Source organism: Pristis pectinata, chromosome 10 (assembly GCF_009764475.1).
Source record: "Pristis pectinata isolate sPriPec2 chromosome 10, sPriPec2.1.pri, whole genome shotgun sequence".
In the NCBI taxonomy this organism is placed as follows: domain Eukaryota; kingdom Metazoa; phylum Chordata; class Chondrichthyes; order Rhinopristiformes; family Pristidae; genus Pristis; species Pristis pectinata.
Window position 1 is genome coordinate 50,257,144 of NC_067414.1, and position 20,377 is coordinate 50,277,520.

A 20,377-nucleotide genomic window follows, 5' to 3' on the forward strand; every position below is an offset into this window, starting at 1 on the left:
GGCAAGCTATCATTGGCTGCTTGTTTATGGCAGATAGCTGATCTGGCATGAACTGCAGCCATTAAAATATACTTTACCAGCCCATGCTAGCTCTCACACACAAAGCTTGCACATCTCACCGGGAAGCTAAATTTGACCCACATGTATAAATGTATACGATAAGGAGATGATTCAGATGGGAGTGGGACAAGCAACACTAACCAACTGCTTCCTTGGATTTAGCTGCCTTTGAAAGCACCAACTAACCCCTTCACTGAACAGAAGATCCCAGAAAAGCCGCATAGTGATCCAAGAAGAAAGATGGAAATGTCCAGGAATCTTTCTAGATTGCCCAGTTTATCCCAGAGGAGCCTCAAGTGAAAAAGTGCAGGAAGGAGAAAAGTCATAACAGCCCCTGTAACACTGCCAGTTAGCCCCATGAGGAAGGCGAAATGTGGCATTAACATAGCCATTAGAAGGGTTAACATCAATAAACAGCCTCGTAAAACCAGTGGCCAGACTTGAGTCTTTCCATCCATTGAGCTTGGATTGAAAATACTGCTCTGTACAACTTCAGCAGCTGCATAAAAGGGCAGTGGATAGGAAAGGAGGGCCTTGGCCACCAAGCACACATTCACCAACATACGCAGGTTGAATGGCAGATTATCTGTGATTACTTCCTTCATTTCATTACCCCAGGTTACAAATGAGACAAGGACAAATACTGTTTTAAAGATACATGCAGACAAATGAGTCCAGTTTAACATGCACGCAAAGCTACCCCTGTTTTTCATGCTGCCTTCCAGAGTAGGCAGGAAAATCTGTGATGTGTAGCTGAAAATAATCACCCCCACAGAAACCAAAAACTTTTCAAAATCCACTGAAAATTTTACCTTTCTCCAGGACCATTTTCCCATTTGTGTCATACAGTAAGTAATTACAATGCACAGAACAACAAGATGAACAGCAGAACAAAGAAGACTCAGCTTTGATACAATTTGAAGATTTTGTATAAAAATACATGGAACCAACATCACAACGGCAATCACAAACCAGGTTTCCTCCGATACTGGGATTTGTGGGAAACTGTGGACCATGAGGTTCCCACTTACTACCAAATACAAAATGCAAGTCATAATTAGTTCAGCCACCTGAGCAAAATTAACAATTTTGCCTCCTAGTTTAGGGAATAGTTGCTTGCAGCAGGCGTTGGCAATGTCTTCATATGATGTCCTCACTCTGACATGCTGTCCCTCTTCATTTTCTTCATACAGGCAGGCAATGAGAATTTTGCCAGTATAGCAGCAAATAACGGCAGCCAACGTGATGAGAAGCAACCCGACATATCCACTGTGCAGAACAGCGTATGGTAAACCCAAGACAAAGATACCCTGTAGAAAACAAAAACAAGCGATCTCAGGCAACATTGTTCATTATCAGAAGGTAATATGTAAAACCACGTGTTACTATTAGTAATATATTAATTTATTGGATGCTTTTATTTTTGCCATTTAATATGAAGGGAAAAAAGCATCAAATGTGTGAAACAGGTGGTTGGAACTCTTTGTCATGTAAAAGAAATTAGCCTAGAAATTATTGTTCATTATGTTAGTACAAGAATTCCAAACATGATCAGACAACTGTGTGGCATTCTGTGATCTAAATGGAATAATAAATAGTTTCTTTCAAATGGATTAACACCTCGATTAAAATAACCAAAAGAAATGTTGTGTAAATGCTTGACATTTGTGTGCTAGTATTCCAAGATGTAATTTAGAGGCTATTTATTTATTAGGAAGCAGTTATTTTCTCTCAGGAATAATCAAAGCCAATGAATTAGAGCAAGCATTAAAGGAAATATTATTTTGTCATTTAGGTTCAACCTATAAATAATTGTTAATACAGTAAATCACAGCTAATGAGGCCAGCCAACAAAGATATAGTTTCAAGACTCATGTTCATTAACTTTGCTAGCAAAAGGTTCTTACATTTATCCTTTATTAATATGCCCACAAGGAAGCTGCACACACAAGAAATGAAATATTAATAAATCATGTCACTGATAAAAATAATTATCAAACTCTGGATGAAAAGTTTTCCTTTTGAAATTGATACTTAAAAGTTGTTTACATTTCCCTGGATTATAGTGTTTCTGAATAATAATTTTACAATAGCTTTGTAAATTGCCTGAAGTTACTGCAGCAAAACCAGTCAACAACCATCAAGGTCTCAGTTATGGGAAAAAAATAACACAAAGACTCTTAGAAGTAGGAGCCTTCAAGATCATCTGTTGGTTATATAATTGGGAAGATTACTGTTGACTTAATTAGGAGAATAAAACTTAATTATGAAGTGGCATGTTCAGGCTGGTAAAAGACAAATTTAGGATATTGTTTGATGTAAAAGGATTAATGTCACTTTTGCTGGTTAATACAAAATAACTTGTTGAATCATTTTTTAAACTGAAGTTTTGCTGTTGTCACGAACCAGCAACAAAAGAACCACACTGAGCATGATTCAGTGTTAAAAACTATTTTGTTAATCACTACTTATGATAATACGTAAAATAAAAGTAAAAATGTTAGTATGTTAGAATTCAAAAATGTTAAACCTTGAACGTTAACCCCAAAAACTAAACTCTTCGTGTGTGTGTGGGTGTGGCAAAGTCCCAAACTCCAAGTTCAGGAATGGTTCTTAAAGTTCAGTTCCGCAAGCCATAAGGTGAAACATGAGCAAGGGCTTCTTCAACAACCACCGTTGTCTGAAGATAAGACGTAGACGTAGAGAAACATAGAGAGAGTAAATACGAAATCCAAATGTTCCACGATGGAACCCAAGTGACACTACAGTGTTTACTCGGTAGTGACTTCCTCACCCCGAAAAGCATCCGAATTGTGGTCGTCCACACACAAATACCTGTTTCCTTCTACAGGTCAGCAACAAAGTGAACTCCACCGGATTACTTCCAACTTCCATACATGGATTTCAGTGGCAGACACAGTTATAGTTTCTCATCCATCGATAGAGAAAACAAGCAGGCTGGTGTCTCTCTCCCTTCTCTCTCTCTTCTCTCTCCTTCTTCTTCTGACTTCTTCAACAACGTCATTACGTCCTTTATCTTCTACTGACGTAAGCACGCCCCACACACACATACACACACACTCTCTATCTTAAAGGGACTTTCACTGAGTCCGTAACACTGTTCAGCCATAACCAGGTGCTCATTATTTTATTCCCAAGAGTCAAAGATAGTGCTTCTTTTTGTAATATGAGAACTTTTTAAAATGTGATTGATCACAGACTATAGAGATTCAAGCTATAATACTTCTTGAATCTACCGTATCAAATTATTTGAAACTAAACTGATGTTTAGAATATATTTTGAGTATAAAATACTGCATTTATTTTGGATGGTAGAATAAAGAATGAAAGACAGGCCATTCAGAAGGAACATTTTGCTTTGGTTGTACTGAAACTCAAAATTAATAATCGTTTACAGAACGTTTTAATTAAACTGATGTACTAGATATCTACAAATGTAAATGTAGTGGATAAAGTAAAATTAATGCAAAATAAAAACACACTTCATAGTCTGTGGGCAGATTTTTTTTCACTAAAGTTAGGCACATTTTTTACCCCACCACTTCACCCCTGCACCCCCATATCATTTATTAATATTGTGTTATTAATTGTGAAAAACCATGTGAGATCTGTAAGAAATATAAAATTCTTCAACAGTGTGCAGTCTTTGAGACACTAGCTTTATATTTATTGACCCACAGTTGGCTTAAACTTTGGATTCATGGAATAGCACTGAAGAGTTTAGAAACACGATTGCAAAAACAACAGAGTGTACAAAGCTACTTGTTGGAATTCACCAAGGACATATGGATACAAGGAATCAAAATGCAAGAAATTCCTTTTCAAATATTGCACTGTCGGAATGACTTATTCTCCTCACACCTTAGCAACAGCTGAACAACAGAAGAGACGATCCTCATCACTTCCAGAAATTATGCTGCAGAGTGAGAAAAAAATACTTCAATTAAGCTATGACTGCCGAAATAGAGGCTACAGCTTGCCAAAGAATAAATATGTAGCAATGATGATTGAGATGAGGAAGTCTTGCTCTTTTGAGCTTGGATTGACTTTATGATTGACAGAATAAATAAAAGGCCCCCTTTTGGCTTATAGTAAATTTTTTTCAAGCTGCAGTTTCAACCACTTTAAACCATCCAGAGCATCTGTAAAATGACAATCCTATCTTTCTAAAGTGAACCATAAATCTGTAACCTTTCGTCAACCAACTTAATTCCAAATAATTTGAACATAATTGCAAAGTGAAAGCAAGAAGAAATATTCCACCATTGCTAATTTTTAAGTTTAACTTTAAAATCAGTTACATGATTTTTGTTCTTGGAAATATTACTTTATATAAATAAATATGAACAGCAACAGCGTAACTTACTCTTTTCATGCTTACTTCATCCATTTGAAAATAAGGTTTGAGTAATTCATGAGGTTCCTTCACCCAAAACTTGTCCTCTAATTCTCTTTCGACTTTCCCAGATAATACTCTGATAATGTGCTACCTGGATATACACTGGTTTGGCCTCTGACTCACAGGCTACATTTTTTTTAAACAAAATAAACTTTATTCATAATAAAAGACAAACTATATACAATTACAAAACAGTGCAAACCTTAACATTCTTGTACAGATCATCCATTAGTGTTACCTTTTTATATAGAAAACAGCACTGATGCCACACGTGTGGCTCCCTGGAAGCTACCTGGTCCCATATTTACAATATTTAGGGGCTTTCTCGCCTGTTCCCGCCCCTCCCTCTCCAGTGGCAGAAGAACCCTAAACTGTAGTCCTTCCCCTGTTAAGCATCAGATGAGATATCCATGCCAACACTCTATCTCCATAACATCATCCAGCTCTGCTCCCACCTCAGCTCAATTGCTGCTACATTTCCTGTGCTCCCTTTAAACTCACAAAGGCTCTGGTCCTTGCAATCTGCTGAAACTCACTGGGGCCCTGGTTTCCGCGTACTCTTTAAACTCATGGGGGCTCCAGTTCCCAGGCACCCTTTAAACCTACTGGGTTCACTGGGAAATATAATATGACACTACGTAACATATTTTCAAAAAAATTAAAAGTATGTCGAGACGCTATAAAAATGCTGAGCATGCCAGATTATCAGAGTTTTACGGGACCAATGACAAGATCGGCAACTCACCAGAGAGAAGATTTTCTATCGCAGTCTCAACAAATAACAAATGTTTTGTTTTACAAGTACTTTTTAAAATCCACTTTTCAGGATCTGAAAGTCATGAGCAAAGCTTATTGCCTGAATCTAACTGCCCTTGATAGGGTAGGGGTGAGCTACTTTCTTGAATCATTGCAATCCATTCTAATGAATTATCTACACAAAGCAGAAGTATATCTAGTTATGATTTTCTTGTGAAAAAGTCACATGAATTGCATCAGAGAGCTAGAAATGAGTGTGATGTGAGAGGAAGAACTAACGGGTGTAAAGTAGAAAACAGGAAATGGCAGAAATATACTTTAGGTTATACATCTTCCACACCAGAGCTTTAAGATGTTTTCCTTTCTCCTTTACCATGATCTCCCCTGCACCACAGTTTACAGGGTTCTACGACTGGTTCCCACTCTTTTGCTCTCAACCTATCTTATCCCACCCAGAAGGAGAGGGGTTCCTTGACGTCAGCTTCCAATCCAGCAGCTACCACACTCGACACATCAGACCTGAACTTGACTCCACCTTCAATGTGATGCCACTACCAGACACATCTTCTCGTCTCCTTCCCCCTTTCAGGGTTACAAAGGGACTATTCCCTCTTTTATTCCAAGATTCAAGCTTCCATCTCCACTAATTCACACTCTACAAATTTCCCATGCAATTGCAGGAGATGCCCTCTTACTCTATTCTTCCCACCAACCAGTTACCCAAACAATCCTTTTTGTTTGAAGCAGTGATTCACCTGTAATTCCTCCACTTTGGTCGACTTCACTGAGTGCAATTATGTAGTCTCCTCTGCACAGGAGAAATCAAATGCAGATTGGGCAAGTGCTTTGACAAACACCTCTGTTCAGTCCAGCTGCCTGTTCCTTTAATTCTCCATCTTCCACCTCTTGCAGTTTTCCAATCAACCTGTAGCATTACAAGATCACAAGATCACAAGACAAGGGAGCAGAAGCAGGCCATTTGGCCCATTGAGTCTGCTCCAAGGAAAGGGAAAAAAGAAACGAGAAATGCTGGTTTGCTCTCTCCAGAAATGCTGGCTAAACTGTTGAGTATTTCTGTACTCTCATTATATCAGCTGTAGCCACAGTATCCCCGTTATTCTCTCGACCCTTCTCCGTTGATTAAAATAAGTTTTATTTCCAACTTTTCCTAGCTCTGATGAAATGTTAACTTTGTCTCTGTCTCCATTGAAGCTGTTTGACCTGCTGAGTATTTCCAGTATTTTCTGCTTTCATATGAAGAGCTGGTGGGAGCTGTTATAGTAAGAACAGACCAGGCCAGGGACACAGACTGATAATAGTAAGTAAACATCTTATGTCACAAACCAGCAACAAAAGAAACACACTGAGCATGATTTAGTGTTAAAAACTATTTTATTAATCACTACTTATGATAATACGTAAAATAAAAGTAAAAAAAAATGTTAGTATGTTAGAATTCGAAAATGTTAAACCTCGAACGTTAACCCCAAAAACTAAACTCTTCGTGTGTGTGTGTGACAAAGTCCAAAACTCCCAGTTCCTGAATGGTTCTTAAAGTTCAGTTCCGCAAGCCATAAGGTGAAACATGAGCAAGGGCTTCTTCAACAACCACCGTTGTCTGAAGATAAGATGTAGATGTAGAAAAACATAGAGAGAGTACATACGAAATCCAAATGTTCCACGATGGAACCCAAACGACACTTCAGTGTTTACTCGGTAGTGACTTCCTCACCCCGAAAGCATCCGAACCGTGGTTGTCCACATACAAATACCTGTTTCCTTCTACAGGTCAGCAACAAAGTGAACTCCACCGGATTACTTCCAACTTCCATACATGGATTTCTATGGCAAACACAGTTATTGTTTCTCATCCATCGATAGAGAAAACAAGCAGGCTGGTGTCTCTCTCCCTTCTCTCTCTCTCTCCTTCTTCTTCTACTTCTGACTTCTTCAACAACGTCATTACGTCCTTTATCTTCTATTGACGTAAGCACGCCCCACACACATACACACACACTCTCTATCTTAAAGGGACTTTCACTGAGTCCGTAACACTTAGAATGAACGATGATATCTGAGTTTACTTTCATACAACCCTAAAACAAAATACACTCAAAATGCCTGTCTTACATATTGTTGCGATTGTCCACTGGACTATTAGATTGAAGGCCAAGGAACATTGGTTTGCAGAAGGTTCATTCAGGCTAACAGTGTTCAGTAAATTTGAAAACATTTGTCCAAATCAATGGTTCTCAAATGCTTGTGGGTAGAAAATATTCCTCACATTATCCACCTATCCCTCTCCATTTTAATTGTTTATTTTACTCTATCTTCGTTCCAGATTCTCTCATCTATACCTTTCTGCATATTTAATTCACTTTCTCTTTACCCATTCCTGCTTTTATTTGTGTTGATTTTTTCCCACCTGCATTGCTGTTTTTCTCCTTCTGCTCCTTCAGTTCTGTTACCTTCCTGAAAAGTGTAGCTTAATAGTCACTAGCAGACTATTTATTCAAGTTGTCAGTGTTCAGATGAGCTTGGGTGGTGCAAATGTACAAGTTCTTTATCTGAGTGCAGCAGACACACATGATGTGAAATATCCAAGTAGGATCACTGTCCCCCTCAGTTGATACTATGGTACTCCGAGGGCTGGGGGTCAGGGAATAGTAGAGGCACGGGACCGCCTATAATCACTAAGCATATTAAAAGTATGCAGACTTATGGCGGGCCTTTCCAAAAAAGGGTCAATTGCACATGGCTCTGAACAGTATCCATTGCACCTCCAGTGTGCTCTTCTTGCTGCTGTTCCTCCTGATCTTCTTCCATCTCTGAACACAACTCTGTCGAGAAATACACCCATAAAGAACAGTAGAATATTAAAGTCCTACATACTAATGTGAAATGTATCAAAGTCTAAAACAATGATAATGGAAATGTTGGAAATTATAAATGTTATTATTTTGTAATGTCTTGGAAAGATCTCCACTTGCAAGAAATTTTGTGAAGAACCAATTAAACACTATAAAGGATACATAGAATACAAATTCATCATCAAACAAAAGAAGCTACTTAGTATTCACATTGTCAGAAAAGTTAAAACAATCATTAATTTACATATTTTAAAAAGACTTGTTAAAAATTTTACAGCTGTCAAAACATTAAACCAAGGTTAATTTGCTTAATTTGAATTTTGATTAATTTCACAAGTAAATGCTGCAAATGTAATTTCTTCTCTGTTGATTTGAAAAATACTTTTTTGGGCTATCATGGCTATCTTGTAGGAAGAACACCTGATTCTTAATGAGTACTTGAGCTGTGAAATCAATTCCTGAATAAACTACACAACTTAATATTAATTTTATGCCACTACTCATAACTTAAGAACAGCTTATTTTCAATGCTGTTAAACTGTAATATTTTATGTCTTCTAAGTTTAAAAATGGTCTAAGATCACATTTGATTTGTCTTCTTTCTACTTTACTGTGTAGTGCAACTGTAATTTACTGTGGTTCAAGTTTTATTATATTAAAGGCTAATAAATTGTCTTGAATTGTTTCCTATAAAGAAAACTGCCTGTAATTTTATTGATTTTTCTTTTGTTGCATTGGGCTAAATTCTCCAGTAATGGTAAGAGTGGTGACTTAAATTGTAAATTCAGCATTCTGCTGTTGATATGATCCTCCATACTTTTCAGTATTGATGGTTATTAAATTCCTTAGCAAGTATAGCTGTGGTTGGTTTTATAGAGTGTCACTGCATTCCTCAATCTATCCTATAATAGACTACTAGGATTGCTGTATGCTTTCTCCTGCACGATGAATGCCAGAAATCTGAAATAAAAACAATAAGTGCTGCAAGTACACAACAGATCAGCCAGGTAGCTCCTGCTAGAGCTGCAATGGAAGTGAATTGTCAATCAGATGCTGTGTGATGGTTGAGTGTGTTAAGAGAGTTGCCCACCTCCTCCATGCTGGAAATGTTGAGCTCCAAGCACTGTGTAAACCCCAGTGCAAGGCTGATGTTTCAATGGTCTCAGCCCTGCCACAGGTCATAGACTTCTGTCACGAACCAGCAACAAAAGAAACACACTGAGCATGATTTAGTGTTAAAAACTATTTTATTAATCACTACTTATGATAATACATAAAATAAAAGTAAAAATGTTAGTATGTTAGAATTCAAAAATGTTAAACCTGGAACGTTAACCCCAAAACTAAACTCTTCGTGTGTGTGTGGGTGTGGCAAAGTCCAAAACTCCCAGTTCCTGAATGGTTCTTAAAGTTCAGTTCCGCAAGCCATAAGGTGAAACATGAGCAAGGGCTTCTTCAACAACCACCGTTGTCTGAAGATAAGATGTAGGTGTAGAAAAACATAGAGAGAGTACATACGAAATCCAAATGTTCCACGATGGAACCCAAACGACACTCCAGTGTTTACTCGGTAGTGACTTCCTCACCCCGAAAAGCATCCGAACCGTGGTCGTCCACACACAAATACCTGTTTCCTTCTACAGGTCAGCAACAAAGTGAACTCCACCGGATTACTTCCAACTTCCATACATGGATTTCAGTGGCAAACACAGTTATTGTTTCTCATCCATCGATAGAGAAAACAAGCAGGCTGGTGTCTCTCTCCCTTCTCTCTCTCTCTCCTTCTCCTCCTGACTTCTTCAACAACGTCATTACGTCCTTTATCTTCTATTGACGTAAGCACGCCCCACACACACATACACACACACTCTCTATCTTAAAGGGACTTTCACTGAGTCCGTAACACTTCATAACAGCTGCTTCAAAGCTGACAAGCACTTCCCGCTCCATTGAGGAAGATGATGTGGTCATACTTGCCTGAGACCAATAGTGCTGTTGGCAGGAGATGGCATATGAAGATATGTTCACTCACGATAACCACTCATGTGAGGTTACTGAACTTCATGCAGCACTTCATCCAGGCCCTGAGGTTTGATTCCATTCACTGACAGGCGTCTGCTTCCAGAAATGAGGAGAGACTTCTAAAGTCTTGAGGAGATAGTCCATAGTCCATTTCTCCACCATGGCTTCCAGTGGATGAGAGAAAACCATGGAGCTTGCTCTAAGCCACAGTGTGCCATGAGCTCACTGGCATATCATAATTACTTCCACAATATATTTCACAACCTACCAGTTACTGCATTCACCATCACACGTCCCCTGCATTCCTCCTTTAAAAGGCACGGGCTTTTTTTTGTGACATAGGCTAACTTTATTTGGTGCAAGATACCACAAAAGTGGACCTACTTTTGAGGCAATAAGGCCATCTACACCTTGGTTAATGCTACCCGGATACTGAAATAACTATAAAGAGCAGGCAGCTTGAATTTGTTGTGCTAGTTGCATTGGATCAAGTAGATATAAGTTAATCATGCAGTGAGATCCTTAAACCTATCCAACTTTGTCCTCTGAATATAAATTGCTGCTTGTATGATACTGAGACAATTCAGTCCATACTAAATTTACTGATGTACATTAAGAATGTCATCCCAGCTATATCCTCCATCATGCCTCAAGTGCCGAGAATATTCAAAGATCAAAATTCAAAGATCAGAAAATAACAGCCATTAAATAAGTTTGTGCAAATCATTAAAATTAAACTTGCATGTGGCAATTTGAAAATAAAATTTGTATCAACAGCCTTCTTTGCCAGTCTTCTCATACAGCAAAGAAGGATTATTTTTAATCATGTGACACTTTTTTCAGTTACAAGCAAAACTGGTTAGAAATAACAGCTCAAAGGCAGACCAATAACAATTTGAACTAATATTTCTGGTTCTGACACTGTAAGTGTAGGTTACTAACCTTTGACAAAGTTAAAGATGTATGTTCTTTTCAAAGGGAAGCTTTTATTTCAGATCCAATTTACATATCATAAATGAAAGAGGTGTCTAAATATTATGCTTTTATTTTGTTAGCAAAAAGTTCCTTTGAGAATTCCTACCAATGTAATTATTAAGGCAGTCCAGCAAGAATACTGCCCATTGAACAAAAGTCCCATGTTTGAATCACAGCTTCAATTAGTATGAGCTAAAATTCCTGTAACTGATGCGAACACCAACAGCAGAATCAACTACCAGTGATAATGCGATCTAAGCAAGTCATGGAAGAAATCCTTTAAGGATTGTTTTCAATGTGTCCTCAGGATAATTTCTGAATACTGGGAAAAGAGTAGTGCTATTTAATCAGTGGAGTCATTTCCAAAGTATTGTTTACCAGTGATAAAAAACAAACCGTCAAAACAGCATGCCTGAAGATGGTTTGATGAAGTCGTAAAAATGTCCATTATTAGTTGAACCTGTATGCAAGATGTCTGTGTTAGCATATGCCTTAGAAGCCAAGCGGCAAACAAATGACCTGGTGTGTCTAAATGCCCATGCTTCATTGACTTGATGATCATTGAAGATATTAGAATGGCTGCAGGAGGTGTTTGACATTAGAAGGGCAGGACTGAGTTCTTCTAACACTTGTCATTGAGACTAAACCATTGAACTAATGAGTTACTATTGAACTTAAACACCATAAACTCTCGTTTATCTGGTACACATGCATTAAGAATACTCGTGCAAGCAGCTGAAAGTTAGTTTTTATGAAAATAAGCTCAAACAGTGAATTTTATTTCAAGTATTCTGCAAAATATTTGTAAAGGAACATTTTTAGATAATTTACATTTATACATAAGAGCAGTGCAATTGTAGGCTGATTAACAGCAACATCCTCTTTGAAGATTTGGCACCTCAAGTGATAGTGAGTACAGTCGTTCATTTGATTTATTTTTGCTGAATTTTACATTAATACCATTTAGCCTTAAAATATAGAATTATAGTGTAAAACATTGTCACTTAAAAGGGTAAGGAGATGACATATAGTTTGGCAATTTATTTAAAGGTTTATGTATGGAATACTACTAGTGTGTGATGTACAGTAATGTTTTATTTTTGAGCAAATATCATGCAACCGGCACCCTCCAATTCCCCATGGATGCTAGGAGTATGCAATATAGGATTGTATTTCGACATTGAAACTCTGTGCTTATTTTGTAACACAGACTGTTGTATATGTAGCAGGGATCCCCTAGTTTGAGAGAGAGAGAGAGAGGGAGAGTTTAGAGACGTTAAGAAAACACTAAACTATAGACAGATATAAATGTATCACACAGATGTACAAATTGCCCTCAGATCAACCGAGGACATCTAAGCCAATGAGTCAAAATTCAGCAATAGTGCTAAAGCTGCAGCAGAGTATCCAGGAGGAACAGATAGCATCTCAACAAATGAAGGTTCATCACTCTGACATCTCCGAAGGCTAGTATTATACTCTCAGAGGAAGTTAAGGCAACCAGTTCATCCATGCCAGCTCTTTAGGACAAGGCTGGATAAATTTCTGGAAACACTTCTAACTGCAAGCATCCATTCAAAAGACTGGTTCTCTAATACTGTTAACTTCTCCATTATCCAAGGAGTCTAATCCAACATTAATACCACCAATTTATATTAATCTCAGATACCATATGCATGTCACTTTATAATTAGAATATATTTAATGCTGAATTATTATGACATACTTGAACTAGTTGCTGTTAGGTAGACTTATGGGACAAATTTATGTTTCATTTACTCCTATGTATGAACTGAGTGTTAAATTTCAGATAGTTCCTTGACAAATTAAGATGAGCAGTTAATGATCTGTATGGTATCCTTGCTGAGTATTCTTGTCGGGAAATTGATCCCAGTATTGTTATACTGTGCATTCTATATGTGACATAATAAAAAGTTGCTAAGAGCTCAATAGCCCAGTTTGTCCTGCTCATAGAATCATGGAATTATATAGCACAGTAACCCTTTTGCCCCACCTTGTCCTGTCCATGCCTACTGTGATGCCTATCTACACTAATTTGACTTGCTCACATTAGGCCGGTATCCCTGTAGACCTTTCCTATCCAAGTACTTTCCAAGCGCCTTTTAAACGTTGTAATTGTTTCTGCCTCCACCACCACCTGTGGCAGCTCATTCTATATAACCACCACCCTCTGTGTGAAAAACTTGCCCCTCAGATCTTCTTTCAATTTCTCCTGTCTCACCTTAAACCTGTACCATAGGCTGGTGGGATGAAATGTGAAGATAAGGGGTACCCTATCCCCACCCTGTCCCCAATAGGTAATCCCCACCCCCCTTCCCCACAACTCCCCCCCCCACCATGCTTCTTCTCTTCTTCCCTTTCCTAGCCTCTTTTTTTCTACCTTTTTTTCTCTCTCTTTACCTTTGACCCATCCCCCAGTGGATCTGCTCTCCCCTCCTCCCCCACACCTGCCTATCACTAGCTCTTACCTGCATCTACCTATCTCCACCCTGTGCCCACCTCGCCTCCCCTCTTTTGTCCACCTATCACTGCTCTGCTTTTCCCTCCTGTATATTGGGCTTCCCCTTTTCCTATCTTCAGTCCTGAAGAAGGGTCCTGACCCGAAACGTTGACCACCTGCTTTTCTCCACGGATGCTGCCTGGCCTGCTGAGTTCCTCCAGCATCATCGTGTTTTTCATCCATTACTATTTTCATCCGAAGCGCATTATCTCACTCTTCTCTGGATTAAATTCTATCTGCCACCGTTCCATCCAATTTTCCAGCTAATCTGTGTCCCACTATGTCCTGAGACAATCTTCTTCGCGATCTAAAACTCCACCAGGTGGAAAATATCATGGATCTAAAGAGCAACTAAGGGAGCCATCTGGGTGAAAAAATGTATCCTGTATGAATTTTGTGCTATTTATAATATGCAATGATTGCTTCATTTTAATTCATACCTGATCTCTTATATACAATTCATATTGATGGAAGTCTTGCTTCATGTTTGTGATGCTTGCAGGCAAGGAAATATGTCACTGAAAAGTAATTTTTCTTGAGAATCTCCTTGAAAAGTGTCGAATATTTCTTCTATCATCAATCATATTGACTGATATGTCAAGATGATATGTTTCAAATTGATATTTCACACTGCCACAAGGAAATGCTTTTTGAGGTTTCTTATTTATTAAATGATGCTTGTTTGAATTGGATTTTTAAGCACTTCAGCTAATAGTTTCTCATTGATTTGCTCAAAAGGGAATGTTCTGATGCATTGATATTCTCCTTTATTGAAAGGGGGATCACGAGGTGTTTTAAACTTCACTTATTTCCAAACAGAAATTTATAGTTAATTTCTTAAAATTGTTACCAATCAGGAGTTTGGTACCAAAGGCAGTTAATTGAAGGGCATGTGGTGTCAGGAGTGTGGTACGGCACTCAAAACTGCAATAAAATTGCTTCAAGATAAAAATCAAATGACAATGTTTATGCTCTCAAATCAACATGCATTGTAATTAGAAGGGCAGGTTGATTTGTTCTCAGTTTTCAGGTTTCTGGCATTGTCACAGGTTCCACTTACGGCTCTGATAAACTGGAATTGACACAGGATCTGTCAGTGCAGCAAAGTGCTGGCTATGAAATCAAGTGATATGTATGGTGTACTGTCACTTTGCCAAACCAGGGATCTCCCGTTTCAAACACAATTACATCCTAACAACAGTTAAATATGTGCCTAAGGAAGCTTTAAGTTTAGCAATGCAGCAGTGACAAAGTTGGCTCTGCATGAAATTCCACACACAACATGTAATATGGGCACAGTTTTGTCACTGGCTATTAAAGTGAGTGTAATCTTGAAATATGAAGCATCAGACTCATTTCAGTAGAGAATACAAGCCATGTCAATTTCTTGTTTATAGATTATCTGGAAGGTACATCATTCTCAACCCCTCCGCAACTTTAACATGATTGTGCACACCATCCTCTTCCAACAATTTTCCTCCATTATCTACCATTAATTCTATTTTCATATGTTCAGTCATAGCTCCAGAATCACCTGCAATGGCCTCCTTCTCACTCTTGCACCAATGCCTATGGAGTCTCCCATCCATGGCCCATATGTCTGAATATTTGTCAATGTGACTTCACCAAGATCTGTGTACCCAAATGCCAGTAAAACAAAACATTAAAATAAAAACAATCTGTCATACCATGCCATGAACTGGAAATCAGGAAGGTACCTGGAAAGAATAAGACATTGTTCCACCTACACCAGCATCAATCACCAAGCAGGCTTCTACATTTTTGTCTAACAGCACTGGTGGGAAATTTCTATCCTGGTATCTTTGGAGCATGTTACGTCAAGGCTGAGTAAATAAGTAAACAACTTCTGAGATTCCAATGGTGGAGTCATGCTGCCTACATCCTCCTATACTTGGTGCATAAGGCAACTTTGAGTTAGTGGGGACCAAGCATGATACTTTGTTCCCAGTGTCTCACTCCTTCTCTCCATTTCTTCCTGAACGGCTTATAGTTCCGAGATTGTTAAAGTCACTCATTTATGTACAACCTTAATCTCCCATCATTATCTCTTATCCCAAAGGACTTCAAAACCAGTGAAGCTCTTCTGAAGTATAATAACTTTGCAATATAGGAAAATGCCATATTTAGTTTATGCAAAGCAAAATCACTTAAACAGAAATGAGATAAATGACAAATTAATTTCTTTCACTACTTTATGGCTGAGCTGCTTGGATCTCGTAGGTACAGCAGTTGGTCATTCAGACCCTAATTATCCATTTCACTATTTAGCCACATAAAATTGGTGATCCATACCTGAACTTCATTAACCCACCTTCATTCCATATGTGACTAAGCACATTGATGAAGGGAGAGCAGTAGATGTAGTGAATATGGATTTCAGCAAGGCGTTTGATAAGGTACCCCATGCAAGGCTTATGGAGAAGGTGAGGAGACATGGGATCCAAGGGGACATTGCAGTGTGGATCCAGAACTGGCTGGCCCACAGAAGGCAAAGAGTGGTTGTTGAAGGGTCATATTCTGAGTGGAGGTCGGTGACCAGTGGTGTACCTCAGGGGTCTGTACTGGGACCCTTACTCTTTGTGATTTTTATAAACGACCTGGATAAGGAAGTGGAGGGGTGGGTTAGTAAGTTTGCGGATGACACGAAGGTTGGGGGTGTTGTGGATAGTTTGGAGGGCTGTCAGAGGTTACGGAGGGACATAGATAGGATGCAGAGTTGGGCTGAGAAATGGCAGATGCAGTTCAACCCAGATAAGTGTGAAGTGGTTCATTTTGGTAGGTCAAATACGTTGGCGGAATATAGTATTAATGGTAGGGCTCTTGGCAGTGTGGAGGATCAGAGGGATCTTGGGGTCTGAGTCCATAGGACACTCAAAGCGGCTGCGCAGGTTGACTCTGTGGTTAAGAAGGCATATGGTGTATTGTCCTTCATCAATCGGGGAATTGAATTTAGGAGCCGTGAGGTATTGTTGCAGCTATATAGGTCCCTGGTCAGACCCCACTTGGAGTATTGTGCTCAGTTCTGGTCGCCTCACTACAGGAAAGATGTGGAAGCCATAGAGAGGGTACAGAGGAGATTTACAAGGATGCTGCCTGGAATGCGGAGCATGCCTTATGAAAGCAGGCTGAGGGAACTCGGTCTTTTCTCCTTGGAGAGACAGAGGATGAGGGGGGACCTGATAGAGGTATATGAGATGATGAGAGGTATTGATCAGGTAGATAGTCAGAGACTTTTCCCCAGGGCTGAAATGGTGGCAACAAGAGAACATAGGTTTAAGGTGCTGGGGAGTAGATATAGAGGAGATGTCAGGGGTAAGTTTTTTACTCAGAGAGTGGTGAGTGGGTGGAATGGGCTGCCGGAAACGGTGGTGGAGGCAGATATGATAGGGTCTTTCAAGAGACTGTTAGATAGGTACATGGAGCTGAATAAAATAGAGGGCTGTGGGTAAGCCTAGTAATTTCTAGAGTAGGGGCATGTTTGGCACAGCTTTGTGAGCCGAAGGGCCTGAATTGTGCTGTAGTTTTTCTATGTTTCTATCTCTTTATAGCATCATCCAGCAAAAAAACTAGCAATCTCAGTTTTAAGAATATCAGTTGGTCTTATATACACAACTTATTGGGGAGCAATTTCCACAACCCATTGGATGAATAACATAGAACTAGAACAGTACAGGATAGGAACAAACCCTTTGATGCCAATCTAATCTAATCCTATCTGCCTGCATATGGTCTAAATCCCTTCATTCCCTGCCTGATCTGTCTGTCTGAATGCCTCTTGACTGTTCTCATGGAATCTGATTCCACCACCTCCCCTGGCAGTATGGTCTAAGCACCTCTATGCCTTGCAAAGCTCCTTTAAACTTTCTCCCTCTCGCCTTAAACCTGTGCCCTTTAGTATTTTCCATCTCCATCCTGAGAAAAAGACTCGGACTATCTGCGCACAGCAAGTGCTTCCTGATCTCGATTCTAAATGGCCGAGGTGTCTTTTTTTTCAAAATTATGCCAACCCTCTGGAGTTTCCCCCGTCCGAGGAAATAACTCAACGCAATGAAATTCCTTCAATTTCTTAAATGCACGTCAACGCAAGCCAATGCTGGCAACATTTTGTGAGAACTGCCACACATATAAAATATCCCAGAAAATTTTTTTTAAGCAGATACAGCTTGCCAGCCAAGGTCAAAACTTAAGTTGGTAACTGCATTTCTGACATTGTCCAGATGGGTTATCTGTCGAAGAAACCCTGGCGAAAACACTGTGTGAAACAATGTCTTGCAATAGGAACGGTAACTCCTGCACAGATCCGTCTGGGGTGGAACAGGAGAGGGAGAGTGTCCAAGTGATTTGCGTCGAGTATCAGAAATGAAGCTTGATTCTATCCAAACCCACCCCTCTCTTTCTTTAGATTGGACGGTTGACATTTATTGTTTGTCTTGTTAGCCCCACATATCCTTTATTTTGTTGCCTGTCGAAACTGCTGGATTAAGCGTGCGGACAAAAAGTATGCCATAAAAGTGGCTACAAATGTAAAGAATACTTTTTCACCATCAAATAGCGTCCGTGGGTCTAAAGATTTGTGTTTCACAGTCTTTTAATTACATTGAGGATCACTTTACAATTGCCCACTGACCTCCAACATCGAAGCCATATATGTGACCGTCTGAATAATTCGCCCCTGTGCACTGCCATCAGCTTTTATTTGATTCATAACTTTTAAATTAAATTGGTCAGGATTTTAAAGATATATTTATTGAAATGAATCGTCGGCCCTCTTACGTTTATTTGTACATAATGAAAGGCAAAACGGGACTTTGAACCTACCTGGATAGCGTTGGTAACATTCCAGCCGGCTTCCCATGTAGTGATGTGAGAAGTGTGGCCGAGTCCAGCCACTGGTTGGTCATCCTCCAACCCCCCGGCTTCAGACGGGGACTCATGCCCCTCCACTCTCTCCCCAAGGATTTCACTCTGGTCCCTGTTCAGTTCGTCCTGCTTTGCAAAGTTCAGTCTTTCTTCGTCTACTTGAAATCGGTATCGGTTCCTGTCGAGCAAGTTGATGATCACATCTTGAAAGTTCTTCATGACCTTGGAGGCAGACATTCTTTAAAGAACACTGAACGAAATGCTAAATTAGTCTTATCTTAGAAGTAAAACGTCCAGAAGAGTTTTTGGCTCCAACAAAAAGCTGAAGAAATAATAGTTTCTCTTGATTTCTACAAGATCAAAATTGGATGTCTCTGCTCAACGTAATCGGCAGTTTCTGGCATCAAGAAACCTAAGCTCCAGTGAAGAATAACTTCACTGGAATCTCTATCACCACATTTATGGAGAAGCTGTGAACCATAGACATCAGCGAGCTCACAGCCCTCAAACAAAAATTTGAAATTATAATTTTTTTCATATCTCAACAACAGCCATTCTTATGCTATGGTATTCAAGCACCAGGTAACTAATAAATGAATTTATGAATCCATTCTGCATCAATCATTTCAATCAAATCAACTAGCACTAAGTTGGCGCCAGACCATTTTGGCATGTTATTTTACAAAAGCTTTGTTTCAGACAAGGAGACAGCAAACACCTCGTCAGAATAAAGTTTCTTTCCTTGCTTGAAATGTGGAGTGATTCCATGATCATTATAGTCTGCTGATGGCAACTTCCAAGTCAGTAGTTCTTTGCCAGTCTATATTCCAACAGTGAGGAGGAATTAATTGGTAGTGCTATGATAATTATTTCACCGTAATTTTGTACTAGAAATAAGTGATGATTATAAATCTGGTGTAATCAAAATGGCACTACAAATACTAGCCATACCACATCAGGAAGGGTGATAGACAACTGTGCAACACATGGGGAAATAGAGGCGCCATGAAGATCTCCACCTTCAATGGTGGTGGTGCCATCAATGAAGGCAAAGGAAAATGCTGAACATTTTCAACTCCCTGTGCCTTCATAGAAGTAGTGTTGAAACCAAGTTCTTCAAAATGAGCTGTGTTTGTAGGCAAGCTGTTAAAATACAGCTTCATCACTGTCATCTACCTGACCTAAACTTAGATTATCCATGTATGTCCTGTCCATGAAAAGCGGAGCAAATCCTTTCTGGTCAACTACTGCCCAGTCACCCTGCTCTCAGTCATGAGTGAAATAATGGATAACGTTGACAGTGTTACCAAACCGCACTTATCAGAAACATAATCACCAATTCTCAGCTTGTGTTTTACCAACACTAGTTAACTACAGACTTCATTAAAGACTTTTACCAACTTGGTCTGGACATTAGAGAAAGGAGAAAAGATAAGGAGAGAGTGACTGCACTCCAAATCCAGGCAACTTTTGATCAAGGAGTCCAGTAATTAAGGGATAAGGGCAAAACTCTTTGCTGCAGTTGTACCTAACACATAAGAAGATAGTTTTCATTGTCGGAGGCCAATTAATATAACTCAAGGACATTACAGCAAGAGATCCTTAATGCAGTATGTAAGGCCCAACAGCTTCTCCATCTGTGACCTTCCCTCCATTATAAAGTCTGAAATGAGAATATTTGTTGTTGATTACAGAGTGTTCATTTTCATTTGCACCTCATCAATGAAAAGATCTGTGCCCACACGCAGAAACCCCGAAACTACATTCAGATTTCGGTCAGCAAGTGGCGTGACCTTTGCACCACACGAACCCGGGCTATGAGTATCTCCATCAAGAAATGATCTTTGATATTCAATGGCATTACCATTGCTG

General features: G+C 39.2%; 1 protein-coding gene across 1 annotated transcript; it reads right to left on the minus strand.

The window, feature by feature from the left end:
• Positions 1–218: 218 nt before the first annotated feature.
• si:dkey-126h10.1 (vesicular inhibitory amino acid transporter) lies at positions 219–18,742 on the minus strand. Its single transcript, XM_052024914.1, has 2 exons — positions 18,464–18,742; positions 219–1,370 (listed from the first exon to the last, which is right to left on the minus strand). The coding sequence occupies exons 1-2, from the start codon at positions 18,740–18,742 to the stop codon at positions 219–221; spliced, it is 1,431 nt and encodes a 476-aa protein (XP_051880874.1).
• Positions 18,743–20,377: the final 1,635 nt, after the last annotated feature.